Here is a 17,747-nt window from a genome sequence, read left to right on the forward strand (position 1 = left end):
GCGCACGCAGAAACGTTTCTGGAGTGCGTTTTTGTGGTGTGAACCAGCCCTACAAATAACTCAGTTGCTCCTCCATCCAGAGTAGAGACATTCCAAGACAGGACGTGTGCTACAGGTAAAAATAAAAGGAAAAAAGCTTAAAAAAAGAAAACAAATTCAGCCACCACATTTAGGTATAAGCTGCAATATATTACATTCTTGTTTTTGTGTTTAATACCACATTACATTTGATAGGAGTTGATCAAGGGCGTATTATCTGAATACCAATATAGGGTCAGGGGGGGAACACACACAAAGGTCAACCTAGATAGACCTGTGTCTTTTTTTTTTTTTTTTTTCAACCTTATGTACTATATAAAAACTATGTAACATTTAAACGCCAAGATCTTGATAGACCTGAGAGAGCATGTGGTGGTTTCTTCTCCAGGCAGTTTTGGGTAGACTTTCGGTCGAAATAAAAAATAAAGGCCACCTACCCAATACATCAATAATCCAAACAGATATTTATATATATATATATATATATATATATATATAAAACGTTACTATGCTCTGATTTTACATAATTCCTTCCGTAGTCCTCTTTTTAAATGTCTGCTTGAAAGGTTATCCTCATGTAAGCAGATGTAAATAGTCATGAATATTTAGAGCGAAGCTCCTCATCCTCCATGACATTCAAGGAACTGTGCTTGGAGCTGCTGAAATTAGTTTACTGCTGATTTGTAAGCTTTAGGTAAATAACTAAAAATCCAACATTTGTTTCCATGCTGTAGTCCTGTGAAAGATATTGATCGCTTTATTTTCCTGCCATGGGACAGAGTACGTTCAGACCAAGGCATTAATAATGCACTTTCCTTATGTTAGAAATGTATGTTTTGTCTGTCTGGGTCAGTGTCTGACCTTGTGTTCAGTTTGAACTTCTATGTAGGCTGAATAATGAATATACCTTAGGCCAGCTATGGGATAGCAGTCACACAATAAAAAACACAACTACCTTTTATTGGAAAATATTTTGGCCACGGCCTTTATTATTGGCTTTAATAAATAAATATTCAAAAGTTAAACTTTAATAAACAAGTAAAACCGCTCAGCCACTATGACTCAAGCTGTATAATCCAGAAACTCCCCACTTAAAACATATACAACTTTGTTTATATACAGAAAACTGTCCCCCTTAAAAAGCTGGCACTAGTCACATAATAAAGTGAAGGCCTGCGACAAAGGGAGGGCGGGAGGGAACACCACAGCTGCTGCTACTGAGGTGATTGAGCCTCTAGGGCTCTGAATCCCCCTTTTTATTTGATAATAATACTGACAGAAAACCCCTTAGCTGCTCAGATACAGTGGTCACCTGATCAGCTTAGGTCAGCCAAGGGCCAATGGGAATGCTTCCCACCCTTTCTTAGAGTTACCCAATAGTAGACTAGACTAGACTAGGAACCCCTTGCACTGCCTAGACCTGTTTCCAGAGGTCAGGGATCCAATGAGAACTCTTCCCGCAAATTCTGCTCTGAGGGGAGACTAGAAACCCCCGCTGCCGAAATCCCATGAGGCAAGGGGGGGCTTAAAACTGTTTCCCCCCCCCCTTTTACTTGCATTCTCAACTTGGAGGACATTGGGGGTTCCATGAGCTGTTGATCCTTACTGCACAATTCTGGGGCATTAGCACTTGGCAGAGCCAGTGGCATGACACCAATGATTTTTTTAGCTGTCTGTAAGGGTGGCATTCTGACTACCACGAGACCTAAAATATTATTGCAAGGGTTCCTCTGGGGTAAAAAGTTTAAGACAGGCTGCCTTCTACAGTACACACAAGTCTTCAGATTTAAGTTACTAATAGAAAATTAAAATTTTCTACAAACTGAGGAACAATCCTATGTCTGGGTGTCATTCCTGAGCTGGCCGCTGTCATGAGTACCAGTTGATCAGCCAGGTTAAAGTGGTTGTAAACTTTCTCCCGTCACTTTAGCCCATATAAATCTGCATTAAAAGCACTATTATCGCTGTCCTTAGATGTCGCCTTACTTGCTCGGTTTGCTGGTAATCCATCTCGTTATCTGTAATGACATCACAGGCACATGCGCATCTCTCCTGCGATTCACGGCACGCTCTTTGTGCTATCAGTCCATTGAGCAGTGTGCCGTGACTGTCCTACACCACGCGCTCCAATACCACGAGACTACATGCTCGCGATTTGCGCATGCACAGTGGGGAACCAGCTGTGAAGTAAACTCTCCCCCTCCTATGCTGCTTTTCAATTGGACCATTATTTTCAATTCTTCTAACACCTATACAATATAATTTAGCCCCAATCGCATGTTCCTTACTGTGTTTGAAGAGGTTTATAAATTAGTTTCTCTCAGGGTAAGCCAGTGCCATACTAACTGTTGTTCTTCGTGTCTGTAGTAGAAAATACTTCCGCCCTTTGCTTAAATCCCACGCATTGCGTGATCGTTTCTCAGCCAAGCCTCCTTCTAGTTCCACTTCTACTACAGACACGGAGAACAACAGTTAATATGGCGCTGGCTTACCCTGAGACCCCTTTCACACTGAGTTGTGTTTGCATTTTAGCGCTAAAAATAGCACTATTAAAACACTCCCCATGCATCTCAATGGACCCTTTCACACTGAGGCGTTGCGTTGGCGGGGCGTTGAGAAAAGTCCTGCAAGCAGCATCTTTGGAGCAGCTTTTGGGCATTGGAAAAAAAGCGCTGTAAAAACGCCTGAATAGTGCCTATAATCCGCCCTGAGCTGTAGAAAAGTCACATGATCTCACAAAAAGGTAAACATGCAAGCAGAAAAGAGAGCATCTACATGTAGGGAGGTGGGGTTGTTCTTTGACGCCCATGCTTCAATAACGCTTGAAAAACGCAGTTAAAACGCCTGCAGCGGTGCAGTAATTTTACCGCTAGCACCCCAAAAACATGGTAAAAACGCTAAGGCTTTTTAGGGCGTTTTTGAATCGCCTCAATGTGAAAGGGCTCTGAGAGAAACTCATTTATAAACCTCTTCAAACACAGTAAGGAACATGTGATTGGGGCTAAATTATATTGTATATGTGTTAGAAGAATTGAAAATAATGGTCCAATTTAAAAGCGGCATAGAAGGGGGAGAGTTTACTTCCTCTTTAAAAATCCATCTCCATCGCTGTTATTCGTCCCTAAAATAGCTGGAAATAGAAGTATCTTGCACTGCTCATCTTCTCTCCTCTTAAAGAGGTTCCTTTGGGCACTTTTAAAAAAAATTCAAAGTAAGAAGCTACAAATACTGTAACCGCTGATAAGACACTTGCCTGCTCATGGACCCGGCTCTGTAGAAACCCAGGCCGGGTTTTTTCACTAGTCTTTGGGTCCCCGACACCACAATGCTGATTGTGGGAAGCCTTATGGCATCACTGCTGGCTCCCCACTGCGCATGCACAAATCGCGCTGTGTAAATGATCCCACAGGCTACTGGGACCTGTGATGTGTCCCAAAAAAGTTGTGGGCACGGAGAGACGGGGGTGAACTTGCGTTGATTTGCTTAGGGAATTCCAGCAGAAGTGGGAGTGTGAACCTGTCAAAACTAGGTACCTGCTCTCATAAAAAAAAAAAAATGTTCGAAAAGTAGAAGAGGAGAGGGGGGAGGAGGAAAAAGAGCATAACATTATTCATTTTTATTTTTTTGTGAAGATATGCTTTAGTTCACTTAGAGCCCTTTCCACCGATGCCCCCCGCTGCTATTTTTAGCGCTGCTTTACCGTCGTTTTAGCGGTGCCATTCGGCCAGTAGCGGGGCGGTTTTAACCCCCCGCTAGCAGCCAAAAGGTGGTAAAATCCGCCCGCCAAACACCGCCGGTATCGCAGCGCTGCCCCATTGTTTTTTATGGGAAGGAGCGGTGAGTTCACCGCTCCAAAGAAGCTGCTGGCAGGACTTTTTGTGACGCCCTGCCAGCGCAACGCTCCAGTGTGAAAACCCTCGGGCTTTCACACTGGAGTGAAAGGAGGCGCTATACAGTCGCTATTTTTAACGCTGTAGCGCCTGAAAAATGCTGGCAATGTGAAAGGGGTCTTAAAGTATATATGTAGGCAAAATCTAGATTGTAATGAGCAGGGGCCTCTTATTCCCCCGTATTGAATTGCGTTGTAACTGTACTGTCTGCACTAACGTAAAGCGCTGTGCAAACTGTTGGCATTAGAATAATAAAAATATGTAGTATGTTTCTGCAATACATGCACACTTCCCCATGTTTTACCTAATAAAATTCTGTAAGTGGAGAAAAATACTTGGAGGTCCTGGCAGAAATCCAGTGAGATCCTAACTTCCTGTTGGCTGCCTGTGCTGCACTAAAATGTTGTCAGCCCTGCCTGAGTTGGCTCCTGCTAAACTACAGAACTCTCCCTATCACCATACCCCTCTCCCATTCCACATGTGTACATTGATTTCTTTCCGAGCACACCAATGCTTTTTACTTAAAGGAGAAGTACAGCCAAAGCTTGTTTGGCTGTACTTCTCCTGTGGATCACAGGAGTGTGACTCCTTTTTTAGCTGAAGCCCGCTGACGTCAAAGAGGCGGTCATGGCTCGGGCAAGATTGCAACCAATAAGTCGGGATCCACCCACATGCCTGGACCCTGAGAGGCTGAGCCGGTCGCTCCCCCCCCACAACACAACCGAGTGTTTCCAGCTCTGGGGCATGCTCTGGAAGTAGTAAAGGGAGGTTTAGAGGTATTTAGCTGATGCCAGGAGATCACCTTTAAACAGGGAAGTTCAGTCAAGATGAATATGTGATGACCTGCTGGTGGATTGATGTATCTAAGGGCAATTTTATCATATTTGCACGATGCTTGGTACCTATGGGCACGTAAAGGTGTAAATAACTGGAACAAGTACATGCCCCAGTAAAGGCATCCCTAAGTCCTTACAAATAAAGATCACTATAATTGGTAGGCATGTGCACTGCCCAAAAGTTTTTTGTTTTTGTTTCATTTGGTTTTTTTTATTTTTTCGTTTTTTGGGGCATTCGTTATGATCGAAATTCGTTATTTCGAAGAAATTTGTAACTTCTAAAACATTTGAATTACTTATGTTCTATTCGTTTAGTTGCGGTATTCGGAAATGTGAAAATTGGAAATTAAAGGTATTGGAATTTCCTTTCAAATTTGGCTGTTGGTGAACTTAACAAATTATTATTATTATTATTTATTTATTAATTTGTCACGTTCCATTGGTTTAGATGCAGCATTCGCTATTTCGGATAAATTCGTATTCGTTACGTTCACTAACAGCCAAATTTGAAAAGAAATTCCAATGCCTATAATTTAATAGTTTGTAACAGGGTGGATATAAATCAAGGATTTAAAAAAAATAAAAATAAAAAAAAATTTTTTTCATTTGAATTGATTTTTTTTTTTTTTTTCAAATTTATTTTAATTGAGTGCTTTTGCAGTAAAAATCTATCTAAAGATAATTTTCTATCTTAGGATACATTAATAATTCAATTTATTCAGCATTAAATGGAGCTTAGTTATGTAGCATGAGGCTGTGTATATTCTGCATCATTTACATTTTTGGTAAACTCATTCAATTAATCCAAGCTCTGCAAGCTGAGATAGCATGCACTGCATTGATGCATTGACACAATTTCACAGTAACCATAAGATAAACCAAAGTTCAGGAATATTCCTTTATCCCATTATTTTGCAAATCCTGTGCACACTACAAACTGTATAATTGAATCTGTTCTGATATCGCTGTTTTACTAACCTGACAGCTTATTATTTTAAATAGGAAACCTTCATTTTGTTTGCAAATATTTAAAGATTCTAACTACCAGCAAGAATAATTCCTTATATTTAAAGAGCACCTGTCATTTTAGATCCATCATGGCAGCGCCTGTTAGCGGGCATCCAATCACCTGCTGCCGCCACGTCCCTCACCTTGTTGTGTCTCTGCCGCATCACCAGCCGTCCCATTAAAGTGAATGGGACTGTCGGTGAGTCAACAGCGGGTCAGAGGAGGAGCCGCTGCGGGACAGAGATGACAGTTGCTCGTTAAAAATTATGATTTAAATCGAGTTGATTTAAATCAAGCTATTTTACTAGTGATTTAAATCATGATTCAAATCGACTTGATTTAAATCAAATCCACCCTGGTTTGTAAAAGTTAGTATTAGTTATTTCAGGTTTTCATTCTTATTTTTGGATTTTTGTTCTTTTGAATTTTCATACTTATTTTTGAATTTCCGAATTTTTGCATTAACGATTTTGTCGAATTTTGACGAAAAACAAATTCGGAATGAAATTAATTGCACATGTCTAATAATCTACCTTCTTGAATCAGTGGTACTTGTGCAATATTTTGCTAATGTACCTAAGCCATCATTCACACTGAAGACGGGTGTTCAGCGGAACTTGCACGATTTCAAACACGCATTTCAGTGCGAGTTCACATATCAAATCGCTCCGATGTGAACGGGGGGCTGAACCAGCTTTGTAAAGTACAAAAGGGCACTCCTCCTTTTGTAGAAGCTTGAAAGTTACAAAGTGAAATCCACAGCTTGACTTGACTTTTCTTTTGAGATTTGCTTGCATAGATTCTTTTACAGCTTTATAAGGCAAGCTTGGGAGTATGATCAAAAATTGTGATTGCGCATAGTTACTAGGAACTCATCTAGTGGTTAAATGTGGCAATCTATTTAATACAACACCAAAAGTATGGGAGAGCAAGCGTGTAAAATGTAATTACAAAAACCTTTTTCGCAATTACACTTATATTGTACTGTCCCCTGCCATTTTGAAGGGGTTACCCCTTACTCAGGGGTACAGAATCTTCAAAGCCAATCCCGCACATGTACAGTAAATATCCATTCAATCCCTGTAGAATTGAATAGGATTATTATTCTACAGGACTATAAGGCGCCAACAGTTTACGCAGTGTTTTACAATATAAAAGGGGAGACAATACAGTTACAATACAATAAAATACAAGAGGATTAAGAGGTCCCTGCTTAGAAGAGCTTACAATCTACTAGGGTGGGGCAGGTGGTACAAAAAGTTGTCACTGTGGGGAATGAGCTGATGGAAGTGGTAAAAGATTAGTTGGAGGCGTGAGAGGCTTTCCCGAAGAGATGAGTTTTTCAGGGATTGCCTGAAGGCAGCTAGAGTAGGAGATAGCCAGACAGGTTGAGGTAGAGCAGGGGTCTCAAACTGGCGGCCCTCCAGCTGTTGCGGAACTACAAGTCCCATGAGGCATTGAAAGGCTGACAGTTACAAGTATGGCTCCCTACAGACAGAGGCATGATGGGACTTGTAGTTTCACAACAGCTGGAGGGCCACCAGTTTTAGACCCCTGAGGCAGAGAGTTCCAGAGGATGGGAGAGGCGAGGAAATCCTGGAGACGAGCATGGGATGAGGAGACGAGGGAGCTTAAGAGTATACCATCTTGAGGGGAGCTGAGAGGACGGTTTGGATGATATTTGGAGACCAGATTAGTGATGTAGCTTGGAGCAGAGTTGTGAATGGCTTTGTATGTTGTGGTTTGTATTTTTACTTTTTAATTCGCTGGGCAATCGGGAGCCAGTGTAGGGATTGGCGGAGAGGGGTGGCAGACACTGAGTGGTTGGTAAGGTGGATAAGTCTCGTATTCATGATAGACTGAGGAGGGGGGATAGCTTATGGGGCGGTGGGCCAATGAGAAGGGAGTTGCAATCGTCAAGGCAAGAGATAACGAGGGAGTGAATGAGGAGCTTGGTGGTTTCATTTGTTAAAAAGGGGCGTATTTTAGAGATTTTACAAAGGTGAAGTCTACTGCCCCTTACACATGGTCGGACTTTCCGACAACAAAATCCTAGGATTTCTTTCCGACGGATGTTGGCTCAAACTTGTCTTGCATACACACGGTCACACAAAGTTGTCGGAAAATCCGATCATTCTGAACGCAGTGACGTAAAACACGTACGTCGGAACTATAAACGGGGCAGTGGCCAATAGCTTTCATCTCTTTATTTATTCTGAGCATGCGTGGCACTTTGTCCGTCGGATTTGTGTACACACGATCGGAATTTCCAACAACGGATTTTGTTGTCGGAAAATTTTATAGCTTGCTCTCAAACTTTGTGTGTCGGAAAATCCGATGGAAAATGTGTGATGGAGCCTACACACGGTCGGAATTTCCGACAACAAGGTCCTATCACACATTTTCCGTCGGAAAATCCGACCGTGTGTACAGGGCATACAAGCTTTTAACAATGATTGGATGGAATATGGTGTGTATAATACATGCATGAGCCCGGTCCATAAGATTTTGAAAAAGAGTGTGTCGGCATTGTGGACGATATCTCGTTGGCTTGCAGGTCGGCATAAAACTGGGAGCAGGGTGGGGAACAGCACAATAGAAGTTTAACTGCACTAAAGGTCAAAGTAACACTTAAAAGCAGACCTTCATCCTCCCCAGCCACATTTTGCCATCTACCCCCTCCTCTCTTAAAATCAGGGACTTCCTAGGCATTTACCATATGGCATTTCATTTCCTGCAGCCTCCTGGGATAGGTTAGTCTTGCATCCCAGGAGACCAAAGGGTAGCCTACGATGCATGCATCTTTAGGGGGCCGGCTGTCTCTTCCTAATACGGACAGCTGGCACCTTGGTGATGTGGCATGGCGTATTCATCATGAGGGGGTTGGCTCGGGAAGAGACAACCAGCCCAATAACCTCACAAATGAAGGTGGTAGCACAGGACCTAGCAGCGTGGCCAATTTCAACAGTATACCAATCGATTGCTGTGTGGGTGAGTGCGTTTTGTGGACTACACAGCAAGAAATGGAGTGATTGGAGGGAGTAAAGTTCCTCTTTGCAAACACTGTAGTATTAACTGAAAATATGTGCTTTCTGAAAACGTTCCCTTTAACTGAGATGTTGAACTGGAATGTAATTCTTTGATAATGATTAGCCTGTTCTAAGACTATCCGGGAATCTTTGTCTTCCTTTCATGCAGTATATTACCCAAGTAAAGGCGTCTTGTTAGATTTATAAGCAGTACCCTGCTCCAGCTAGATCTGACTTTACTTTCTGTTTGGCACAAAACAAAGCTCGAGGCAGAGGTATTTTATATTATTAGATTGGTGACTCCAGTTGGGTCTTGTCCTTTATTCTTCTTTAGGTGGCTGCGGGAGACTTATTTCTTAATCCTTCATGGTCTGCTTCCTAAGTGAATGATGGAGTATTTCATCTGGAAAAAATATCTTTAGAACAATTACAGACTTTGTGATCAAGGTGGGGTCTCAGTATTCCCACAGACGGAACTGTAACCTTCTATTCCGTTGTGACTTTTTATTTAATTGCTGTTAATGCTGCTTTTTTCCTTTCTCATAGTCGGTGCGCTTTTTTTTTTCTCACCAAGACCTGTATATGCTAATTGTCTGGTTGTCCTTGAGATGCCTTGACTGACGCAGAATGCAGGGGGTAGCAGTTGTAAATATTAGTAGACATGCAGTGAGGGACTTTACTTTATTGCAGACCATGTGAGGGATTAGTAGGGGCTTCAAAGGGCAGTTTGTTCTTTAGGCAAGTTTATTTATTTTTTTCTATTTTTTGGGGTTTAATTTTTGCAAAACTAACGTCTCCAATTTTAGGTAGATCTGGGTTTCCAACCATTCCTTCATTTACAGTCAGGCAGATGTCCCTTTCCCCTCCCCAGCATGTCACTGGGTCTGCACATTGTAATGCCAGTATCTGCTTACTAGTCTCTAGAAGTCCACTACAAATCCCATCTAAACAGTATATATCCCTGGTGCCCAACCTTTGGCCCAAGTCCTGAAGATCTGTGGCACTTATTGTGCAGACCTCAGGGACCTTGAGGCCCTAGCCTGTGAGCGTGTGTTCTCCTTATCCAGGTGCTTACTCAAGACAGTAACGTTTCTTTCATACTCTTACTATTTTTTGTGCTGTACATCCCTAATCTCCTTTTATTAATTTTATTCTTTGGATCTATTATAATGGATCTTGCTGAGCAAAATATTAAATGTGGCAGGGTACATTGAGCGCAAAAATGCAAAAGCATTGATTTGTAAAGGCGCTCTAATAGCAGGCATCTCTGAAGGAGGCCATACATTGTTAGGCTAGCCATAAATGGTTCGAATCTCAGCCGGTTCAGCAGGAACCAGCCAAGATTCGAACAGTTAATGGACAGGCTGAATGTAACCAGTTAATAGTTCAATCAACTGGGGCACAACCAGCCTGCCGGATTCTCTTGCGATTTATCACCATCGGCTGTTAAAAAAATTCACACCATGTATGGCCGACCTTAGACTGTAGACAATGGTTTCTCAGCCAGGGTGCCTCTAGGATAAGTTCCCACTGAAACTATTGATCTTTTTAGTTCTCTGTAAGGAGGTAATTCTTCCCAATGACCATACATGTAAGGAGCATTCTTCCCACTGAACATCACATTAATGTATTCTGAGATGTAGATATAGTAATTTTTCGCAGGGGTTCCATCAGACTGGAAAGTTTATTTCAAGGGTTTGGGATTGGGCCGCTAGTAACTGCCGGGAGAACGTGGGGCACGCACTCTCGGCACAGTTCTATTTGCCCCAATTCACACAAAATATGCGGCTGCTCTGCGCCAAGGCTCACCCTCCGAAAGGCCGCATATTTGCGTGCGGTCGGAGCCGAGGGGTTAGTATCATCAAAGTACTCTAGGGAGATCTCAAACACGCTATTCATGCAAGACGACCAAAAACTTTGCATGCACAGCTCAGTGTATATTGCGAAAAAGCAGAATAGGAACACTTCAATGCAGATGAGACCTAGTATATCTCCTCTACATTAAAAATCCTGCCTGTATTTATTAAGTAAAGTTCCACTTTAAAGTGCAGAGCTTAATGACTGAGCAAACTGCAGTAATCCATAGCAGCAGTAATCTTTCATATGATTGTGGTGTTCTGGGTTATTGGTGTGCCCACATTGGTAATTCTATTTTCATTATCTGACCAAAGCTCTGATGTACCTGAATTCCTGACTTGTTTTTCCGAACACTGAAACCACAATAGGGAGCAATTTTCTGTTTATTATAGGATTAGTTCTGTGGTATATACCTAGTCTTAAAACAAATTGGATGTAAATTGCTGTCTCGACTTAATATAATTTGCCTTTTCATGCTGATTTTTTCTTGAAACACAAGACAATCTACATGAGCCAAGAAAGATAACTTTCTTTTTGTGTACAATTGTATTGGCCGAAATATGACCTTGAGATGGTGTTTAGGGTTATGTCCCTGACCGACCTTGTATTACTTAGTTGATGAGTAGAGACATTGTAATTCTGTTAGTATTTTGTAGCCTCTTGTCCTTGCACACTGAACGATTGTGCCCTCGCTGTTCTAGTTCCCTACTTACTCTTTCTCCTCTGACCCAGTCATCTATTGTTTAGCACTGTGAAATTTCTTGTCTTTCCACTATGTGAGCCAAATTCGTTGTACACTCTTCACCGGCACATCAGAACAATAAAAAAGCCAGCGTGTGACCATTGTTGTTGATCTAGCATAGCATATTGCTTACATGAAGGGAGTGAAATAAACTTGTGTCTTTTTCTTGCAGTACATTGGAAGCTTGGATGTTCCACGCCCGAACAGCAGAGTGGAGATAGTGGCGGCCATGAGACGAATACGGGTATGTTTGAGCGCTTTGTTAAATGAAAAATCTCCACTTTCACAAAAAAAAATTCATGATTGCTAAAAGGCCATTTGAAATGTTGTGTTAAAAATAACTTTCCTTTTCAGTCTGCATCCTTTTCTAAGACTGACAAAAAAAAAGGATTGACCGTTCTTGTAACCATGGCAATAGTATGCCGTTTGTAGATGGGATTTTGCAGTGTGCTCACACCTCTGGTCATCTGATTGTCTAGTTTTCATAAATGTCTACATAGAAGGCAAGGGCAGATTAAATACCTTATATACAGTATTATAAACACAAATATCCTATGCTCTACTGTTGTCAATACTTCCCGTTATCAGCTGCTCCCACGTTATGAAACTTTCAAATGTGCATATACCAAAATAAATGATGTACAATAGCATAGTGCTATATCTCAAATCTTACTGCATAAATATCTCATATGCTCAAACAAAACATTTACATGCAAACAAAAATCCAAAAAGTGAAAGTTCTTTGTGACTCCTCCACAGTGTTCATTCATCCTCTCCACCCTGTGCGTAATTTTATTTTGTGTTTGTTCCAACTTTTTTCTTGGCTAAACCCTCTTGTTTAATATATTCCTTTTATTACCTCCTGTGTATCAACAACACAAGTTGCGTCCTCACCTACTATATTTGACCCCCATATAACGAAAGTTCAAAAATAGCTTGGGTTCCCTTAAAAAATCTTCTTGCTCCTCAGCCAGATTTGTCACTTGTCCTCCAGACCACCATATCAAACCAGGGTAGATCAGAACTCACCTCCAAACCTGACCTCTACCGGAGTCTCCCCAAAACTTCACCTCCCCCTAGCTCTTAGGAAAAACCACAATACATGTGAGCAGAGTTAAATGGCCGAAGTGGCTTTTTAAACATAAGCGTTTTCTTAAATAACAAAACATATAGTAATAAATATCTCAATCCAGATAACATAATTCAAGGTCCTTGAAGGTACCATATAGCCAAAACTTTGTGTCTGTGGCACCAGATAGCTAAGTTGTGACCCTAACCACCAAACACCGCCTTGGGGCCTAACCCAGTTGAGCCTCAGACGCCCACCACTCCTAATACTACCCGGTCACTATGCATTGAACCGTACCAACTCGAGGACGCCATACCTCAGATGGGTCCCCATCTATTTTCCCAATAACCAGATTTAGACTTCTGTCAAAGACCCCAAACAGTCAAAGAACAACAAAATAAAAAATATGACTATCGGAAGGGAGGGATGGACGTTCATCCGACAATTTCTGCTCTGCAAGTGACCCTACCCACTCCTCCCCAGCAACTATGCTTTCCAGGTCTTCCCAATCACCTGGTCTACTGGACCAATCAGGTAAGCGTCAATGCTGGCCACACAACTTTAAAATAGTTTAGCCCTCTGCTAAATATGTTCCTTCTCAGCTCCAGGCATGCCTTTAATTCAGCCACTCATTAAAATACTACTCACATTACATGATAGATAGATATATATATATATATATATCTATCTATCTATCTCTGAGTGTCCACATAAAAAGCTTCAGTAACAGTCAACCAATGCAGTACCGATGTTTAGTGCCAGCTCACTATATAAAATACCGCATTCGGGTTCTACTGAACGCGTCAACGCGGTGACATCATCCAATAGGCCCCGCACCTAAGCATTTCATCACCAGTCCACGTGACTTCATCAGGGAATCCTCCTCAGATATAGCACTACACCAATGTATGTAGATGAAATACCTTCATTCCCTAGAATGTTCATAGGTTCCTTTACCAAGTTTGCCATCTAGAAAGTTACTTGTATAGGTGCCATAGGTTCAGTGTTGCTTGTAGGTCATTTGATTATAGTAAAGGCTGATACTCCCCATAGTGTTTGGAATTTTGATTAATGCATTGGAATAGTTTCTCAATTTCTAAAGAACTGAAACTGATAAGGATCTGAAGTAAAATATATGCACTCTATGCTGTGTCTTGTGTTGAGTTGGGGTGTTTTGTTTAATTTCACAACAGAATTGGAGTTACAAGTTATCAAGTATGTGACTCATAGGCTAGCACTCCACGTGTTAAGATTAAGTTCTACAGGGCATTTTTTTTTAACAGTTTTCAGTTCAGATCACTGCTTTATAAATGGGCCCGCAAGGGCCCTTTCATACCATGTTTGTTGGGCTACATTGCTCACCGCAGGTCCAATGCAGCGACAAGCTAAAATCTATTGTTTCCAGTAGACCCAGTTCACAACAACCCACTGCATTGACATGCCCTGAGTGAAAATGGAACCTGCTTCATGTAACCTAGCACAATGCAGCATGTCGCAGGGCATGTTTAGGATTTTGCCTACTGTTGTGGCAAAAAAAATGCACATTAATGCAACGTGTTAAATGCATGTCAATTCAAGTGAGTTTAATACGTATGGTGTCCAGCCTAAGAAAAGTATTTTTAACATATCACTCCACCACAACTATTGTCTACAGAATGGGCTCTCGAGCAACAGCACATGCACCTCAAGGGAGTACTTGTCCTCCTTATGGTACATTAATACCACTTCTTCTATCTAGAGTTCTGTGCAGTGTTATGCAGAGCACGCTCTACAGGCTCCATACTGTTCTATGCACTTTTAAAATTAAACGTAATGCAGATGCATGTGGAGTATTAGCTTTGATGCCCTGTGGTGAGAGACTTCAGGTTTCCTCTATAAATAGGACACTTAGTGGCTGGACATGCGGCAGTAGACTCTACATTTCCATGATAAAAGTGTAATGCATACCATTAAAGCCTGCAGCTTCCTTTACCTTTTTAAGTTGTTTTGACATGCCTCATCATGGTGCTGACATCACTAAGGGGGTAGTCTGTGCTGCAGTCTGCATGCTAATGCAGCCCCCCCTGGTAATGCCCATTCCTCGCAAATAAGAGACAAACAGAAATTCTGTTCCTTATTTATTGTATAGCAGCTGTGTAAGTACAATGGTATAGTGCAGGGATTAAAAACCTTCAAGTGACCAGCTCCGGTAATGATAGAAAACTCACTGGTCCCACCCACAGACCTCGTCATCTACTACCCCAACACACATACAATCCAATGAGATCATCAAACAACGTCCAAAAGTCCAAGACCATTTAATGATAAAATTGATTTATAGCAGAATAGAGCCAATGCGTTTCAGGCTGGTCCAGCGGCCACAAGTGGGAGTTGGCCATTAATGATGTCACTAGCTCTACAAATTGCTTTATCTTCAAGAGAGGGCAAATTAGTTTAAAAAAAAATATATAGTATCTCACAACAGTGTAAATTTGCTTTCCCCTCAAAATAACTCACACAGCCATTAATGTCTAAACCGCTGACAACAAAAGTGAGTACACCCCTACGTGAAAATGTCCAAATTGGGCGCAATTAGCCATTTTCCCTCCCTGGTGTCATGTAACTCGTTAGTGTTACAAGGTCTCAGGTGTGAATGGGGAGCAGGTGTGTTAAATTTGTGTGTTTATCGCTCTCACTCTCTCATACTGGTCACTGGAAGCTCAACATGGCACCTCATGGCAAAGAACTCTCTGAGGATCTGTAAAAAAAGAATTGTTGCTCTAAGGATGGCCTAGGCTATAAGAAGATTGCCAAGACCCTGAAACTGAGCTGCAGCACGGTGACCAAGACCATACAGCAGTTTAACAGGACAGTTTCCACTCAGAACAGCCCTCGCCATGGTCGCGTTCACATGCTCAGCGTCATATCCAGAGGTTGTATGAGTGCTGCCAGCATTGCTGCAGAGGTTGAAGGGGTGGGGGGTCAGCCTGTCAGTGCTCAGTCCATACTCCGCACACTGCATCAAAATGGTCTGCATGGCTGTCGTCCCAGAAGGAAGCCTCTTCTAAAGTTGATGCACAAGAAAGTCCGCAAACAGTTTGCTGAAGACAAGCAAACTAAGGACATGGATTACTGGAACCATGTCCTGTGGTCTGATGAGACCAAGATAAACCTATTTGGTTCAGATGGTGTCAAGTGTGTGTGGCGCCAACCAGGGGAGGAGTACAAAGACAAGTGTGTCTTGTCTACAGTCAAGCATGGTGGTGGGAGGGTCATGGTCTGGAGCTGCATGAGTGCTGCCGGCAATGGGGAGCTACAGCTAAAGTTCATTGAGGTAACCATGAATGCCAACATGTACTGTGACATACTGAGGCAGAGCATGATCCACTCCCTTCACTGCCTTGCTAAAGAAGCTGAGGGTAAAGGTGATGTACTGGCCAAGCATGTCTCCAGACCTAAACCCTATTGAGCATCTGTGGGACATCCTCAAACAGACTGTGGAGGAGCCCAAGGTTTCTAACATCCACCAGCTCTGTGATGTTATGGAGGAGTGGAAGAGGACTCCAGTGGCAACCTGTGAAGCTCTGGTGAACTCCATGCCCAAGAGGGTTAAGGCAATGCAGGAAAATAATGGTGGCCACACAAAATATTGACACTTTGTGCCCAATTTGGACATTTTCACTTAAGGGTGTACTCACTTTTGTTGCCAGCGGTCTAGACATTAATGACTGAGATATATATTTATACAATTTTTTTTTTCCTATAATGTCTGGAGGTATAGAGAAACTTTTGGGGAGGGTTACATTTCTTCCCTGGAGTTGGGCTTTACCATAAGCTGATAAATGAAAAAATGCAGCTTTTAGATTTTAGACAGTGCCTTGAAAAAGTATTCATACCCCTTGACATTTTTCACATTTTGTCATGTTACAACCAAAAATGTAAATGTATTTTATGTGATAGACCAACACAAAGTGGCACATAATTGTGAAGTGGAGGGAAAATAATAAATGGGTTTTCCAAATCTTTTTATAAATAAAGATAGAGTCCACCTGTGTGTAATTTAATCTCAGTATAAATACAGCTGTTCCATGAAGCCCTCAGTGGTTTGTTAGAGAACCTTAGTGAACACACCAGACAGGCCAGAGATAAAGTTGTGGAGAAATTTCAAGCAGGGTTAGGTTATAAGAACATATCCCAAGCTTTGAACACCTTTTCACCTTCCAACAGGACATCGACCATAAAGATACAGCCAGAGCTACAATGGAATGGTTTAGATCAAAGCATATTCATGTGTTAAAGTGGCCCAGTCAAAGTCCAGACCTAAATCCATTTGAGAATCTTGAAAATTGCTGTTCACAGACGCTTTCCATCCAGTCTGACAGAGCTTGAGCTATTTTACATAGTTATATAGTTAGTCCAGTTGAAAAAGGACACAAGTCCATTTAGTTCAACCCAAAAAAAAAATCATACAATCCCATATACACAATCCTTCACCCACAGTTGATCCAGAGGAAGGCGAAAAACCCAGCAAAGCATGATCCAATTTGCTACAACAGGGGACAAAATTCCTTCCTGATCCCCCGAGAGGCAATTAGATTTTCCCTGGATCAACTTTACCTATAAATGTCAGTACCCAGTTATATTATGTACACTTAGGAAAGAATACAGGCCTTTTTTTAAAGCAATCTACTGAGCTCCCCAGAATCACCTCTGGAGGGAGTCTATTCCACATTTTCACATCTCTTACTGTGAAGAAACCTTTCCGTATTTGGAGATTACATCTTTTTTCCTCTAGACGTAAAGAGTGCCCCCTTGTGCTCTGTTATGACCTTAAAATGCATAACTTAACAACAATTTCACTATATGGACCACTTATGTATTTGTACATGTTGATCATATTCCCCTTAAGCTCCTCTTCTCAAGAGAGAATAAATTTAGTTCCTCTAATCTTTCCTCATAGTTGAGCTCCTCCATGCCTCATATCAGCTTGGTTGCCCTTCTCTGCACTTTCTCCAGTTCCCTGATATCCTTTTTGAGAACTGGTGCCCAAAACTGAACTGCATATTCCAGATGAGGTCTTACTAATAATTTGTACAGGGGCAAAATGATATCTCGCTCTCTGGAGTCCATACCTCTCTTAATACAAGAAAGGACTTTGCTCACTTTGGAAACCGCAGCTTGGCATTGCATGCTATTATTAAGTTTATGATCTACCAAAACCCCCAGATCCTTCTCCACTATAGATTCCCCCAGGTGTACCCCTCCCCCCCAGTATGTATGATGCATGCATATTCTTAG

General features: G+C 41.8%; 1 protein-coding gene across 2 annotated transcripts in view; it reads left to right on the forward strand.

Annotated features, from left to right (window-relative positions):
• Positions 1 to 17,747, forward strand: part of LOC141103561 (carboxyl-terminal PDZ ligand of neuronal nitric oxide synthase protein-like) — a 184,318-nt gene that overhangs the window by 33,781 nt on the left and 132,790 nt on the right. For both annotated transcript variants that reach the window (XM_073593283.1, XM_073593284.1), the window contains exon 2: positions 11,574 to 11,645. In XM_073593283.1, coding sequence (XP_073449384.1) covers positions 11,574 to 11,645 — 72 coding nt within the window. The remainder of the gene's footprint in view (positions 1 to 11,573; positions 11,646 to 17,747) is intronic.

The sequence above is a fragment of the Aquarana catesbeiana genome, linkage group LG07, assembly GCF_042186555.1.
Source record: "Aquarana catesbeiana isolate 2022-GZ linkage group LG07, ASM4218655v1, whole genome shotgun sequence".
Lineage (NCBI taxonomy): Eukaryota > Metazoa > Chordata > Amphibia > Anura > Ranidae > Aquarana > Aquarana catesbeiana.